Source organism: Antrostomus carolinensis, unplaced genomic scaffold (genome assembly GCF_000700745.2).
Source record: "Antrostomus carolinensis isolate BGI_N321 unplaced genomic scaffold, ASM70074v2 scaffold28906, whole genome shotgun sequence".
NCBI classification, from domain to species: Eukaryota; Metazoa; Chordata; class Aves; order Caprimulgiformes; family Caprimulgidae; genus Antrostomus; species Antrostomus carolinensis.
In genome coordinates this window covers 1,562-5,027 of record NW_010321623.1, presented here as the reverse complement: position 1 = coordinate 5,027, position 3,466 = coordinate 1,562, and the positions used below count along the sequence as shown (strand labels likewise).

Here is a 3,466-nt window from a genome sequence, read left to right as displayed (position 1 = left end):
GATTCTATGATCTCATCTCTTTCCTCTCCTCAGTCCTTTGATTTGCCTCATTGTGCTTGAGATGGAGCAGAGTTTTTTACTGAGCTACTCTGATCTCCAGGAGATCCCTTCCCGAGCAGTGATGGTGGATCCAGACTGGGCAGTGTGTCTGGTTGTGTTTAGGGTTGAGGTCGCTCCACTGCTGGTCTGTGGTCATCCACACTGAGTTTTCATGTCACATCCATTCTTCCATTATTTTTCCCTGAAGTTCTCTGGTTTCTACAAGGCTTGAGGAACCTGATATTTCTTTGTCTTTATATTTTGCTGCCTCACAAACTTTCCGCAGCCTGTTGTGCTGCCAAAGCATGTATTGAAATATCTCAGCCCTCCACAGGTTGGTCAGGGTGGGGGGGGACAGAGATAAAAGTCTTCAAGTAAAAACAAAACAAAAGGAAGGGGGTAACTGGTTTTTTTTCCTTCAGGAGCTGGATCAGCTGCCTGGAACCTCTGCTGAATTTTACAGAGATTGGCGCCGATGCTTAAAAAGCGGAAAAGAAAAATACCAGTTTTTGCTTGAGCTCGGAGGGAAGGCCTTGGGCACAATGTTCCAGGCTGACTTGGGCTTTGGCCTCCTGGGTGAATTCCTTACGGTGCTGGCAGAGAACGTCTGTTGTGAGGACAGAGATGCCGTCCTTCAGATCTTACAGAGCCTTTCGCGCCCCAGCCGCTTTGGGTTAAATGTGGATCTTCTGAGCGAGTCGGAGAAGGAGAGCAGCAGGGATTTGTTTAGGAAGTTGTGGGGCATGAGCAGGGATTATTGGACCACTGGGCATCCCAGCAGCCCAGCCGGCTGTGAAGCAGAGGGGGAAGCCCACGTCATGGACACCAGCCTGCAGAAGCAAGCTGAGGAGGAAAGGATGGTGATGGAGCTGATGAAATGTTACCAGGTCAACTGAAGGAGCAGAAGCACTAGGGTCGTGCAGAAGTAGAGCACAGAAGAGGCTCAGAGCTTGACTTTGGCATCACTGTTGGATGTCAGATCCTCCTGAAGTGTTGCTGTACGTTCCTCTGTACCTGGGAGCCACCCAGAGCAATAACTCTGCACAAATAAAGGTTGGTTACTGAGAGAACCGTGTTGTGATCTCTGGGTCGGGGTGTCCTCACTGAACGACTCTGTGAGAATTTTTGAAGGAGAAACCAAAACCCAAATAGTCCCTTTTTCATCTCTGCCCGTTGCTGCTCAGGGGGTTTAAGAAATGTACTCAAGGACACTTGGTGTTTGGCCAGGCAGCTCCTGAACGTGGGACGTGCTGGTGGAGGTGGAAATGCTGTGCGAGGTGGCGTGTCTGGGACCATCCAACCAGCTCTTTGATTGTTATTCTACCCCAACCAGCAGGGCCTGGGGTCAACCTCAGAGATCCTGTCACCTCATGGTCCTATGATCTCAGACACTGTCTGGTTTGCTGAAATTCCACAGAAATCAAAATTTAGAAGGAACTGACAGGCATGAGTCCAACAAAGAGACTCTCCAGGACCTCCTAATACTGTGTCTAAATTGAATAGCCTTTCTGTTTTGGCTGCTGACCAGAGAGGCCCTCTAACTTTGCCAGAGAGTCCAGCACAGAGCCACCAAGATGATGAAGGGAGTGGAGCATCTCCCTGCTGAGGAAAGGCTGAGGGAGCTGGGGCTCTTTAGCTTGGAGAAGAGGAGACTGAGGGGTGACCTCATTAATGTTTATAAATATGTAAAGGGTGAATGTCATGAGGATGGAGCCAGGCTCTTCTCAGTGATGCCCAATGGTAGGACAAGGGGCAATGGGTGTGAGCTGGAACACAGGAGGTTCTGCTTCAACTTGAGAAGAAACTTCTTTCCAGTGAGGGTGTTGGAGCCCTGGGACAGGCTGCCCAGGGAGGGTGTGGAGTCTCCTTCTCTGGAGACATTCAAAACCCGCCTGGACGCCTTCCTGTGTGATCTCATTGAGGTTCCTGCTCTGGCAGGGGGTTGGACTGGATGATCTTTCGAGGTCCCTTCCAATCCCTGACATTCTGTGATTCTGTGAAAGCTCAGCACCTGCCCACCAAGATCTCTTGCAGTTCTGGTCTGGGAGGATCCTCAACCTTCTCCCAAGTAAGCTGAGGAGCCCAGTGGGTGGTACAGTGCTCAGACTCCCTTGAATCCAGCTCAAAAACAACTGTCAGGTCCCTTTTGTTGCAAAACCCATCGAGAGGGGCAAATGGAGTCACCCTGGCAGACTGTAACCACCCCTCTCCCACCTTCTCTGTAGAAACCACCAGGCACCTCATTGGTTCTTCTTTGAGGTCTGGCACTTGAAGGTTGGGCTTTGTGGTACCTCTCTTGGGGACACCTGTGTCCCTGCAATCACCTGTGGGTGCCATTGCTCTTGCTTTTGCATAACACTTGCAAAGCTGAGGACGAGCAGAAAGCAGAGAGCTGAAGACAAAAATAATGAAGGTCCTGAAGTTTCCCGGGGTCAGGATGGAGATGTTGATGCAGGAATAGCCCCGGTACGACAGTCCCAGCTCTGGTGGGAACAGCCCCAGTGCTTTCAGCAGTCCTGAGGCTCAGGGCCTGCGCTCACATCCTCTGTCAAGGATGGGAGCAGCTTGCTGCATCCCCATCGCTTGGGGAAGGACCAAATCCCCGTGGTTTGGTGAGAAGACTCAGGAGAAATGAAGTAGAGGGGAAGTTGTGTGAAAGTTTTTGGGAGGATGGGCTGTTGGACCAGGAGGGTTCAGTTTCCCACTCCATCAGTTCATGGTCTGATCTTGAGTGTCTGCTCAAGAATTGCCCAAAGCTGAGCTGAAGGTCCAGCCAGGGTCAGTAGGGAGCCCACAGCTCACCCTCACCGTAGGAGAGCTGCTTTTAGGGCCTCCAGGGCTGGTTCCAGCATCAGCCCAGGCAAGGGTGGTGTGAACAAAAATCCTCGCTCAGAGAGGAGGAGTCTCAAACATGACCTGTGTGGAGGGGCTTCAGCACACAAACGCTTGGAAAGCCACCAGGGAGGATGTAGAAATCTAAATTACACCATGTTTGAAACCTCTTCTGGGCTACAGAGGTCAGCTGCCGTCAGAGGAGGGGCTGTGGTTTCTTTATGCTCAGAGGGATCAGAGAAATAATTAACATTGAATGCACATGAGCACGTTGAGTCTTTCAAGAAGATGTTCAGCAGTTCCCTTGTTCCCACCACACTTTCCATGGCTGCATCTCCCTCCGTGGCTGTGCTGCAGGAACGACCTGCCCGCTGGTTGTCCGGGGCACAGACAACAACACTCCAGAGCAGCTGGGAGAGAGGAGAGGTTCCAGAGCCCGTGTCCCAGGGAACGGCCTGCCCCGGGGCAGGACAGAGGGCTTCCCAGCAGATGTTTGCCTGGGATGGGACATTGTTTGATCTCTGCTGTCAGCCACACACGCTGCAGGTGCGGGGTTGTTTGCAAACCCATCTGTGATGAGCAAGCTGGTGTGTGC

The 3,466-nt window shown here is 51.8% G+C and overlaps 1 protein-coding gene across 1 annotated transcript; it reads left to right on the top strand.

Moving 5' to 3' along the window:
* Nucleotides 1-461: 461 nt before the first annotated feature.
* On the top strand, nt 462-935 carry DNAAF19 (dynein axonemal assembly factor 19; the record flags this gene model as incomplete). Its single annotated transcript, XM_010170009.1, has 1 exon — nt 462-935. A coding segment is annotated over one exon (474 nt), but the record flags the coding sequence as incomplete, so codon positions are not given.
* Between the last annotated feature and the right edge of the window lie 2,531 nt (nt 936-3,466).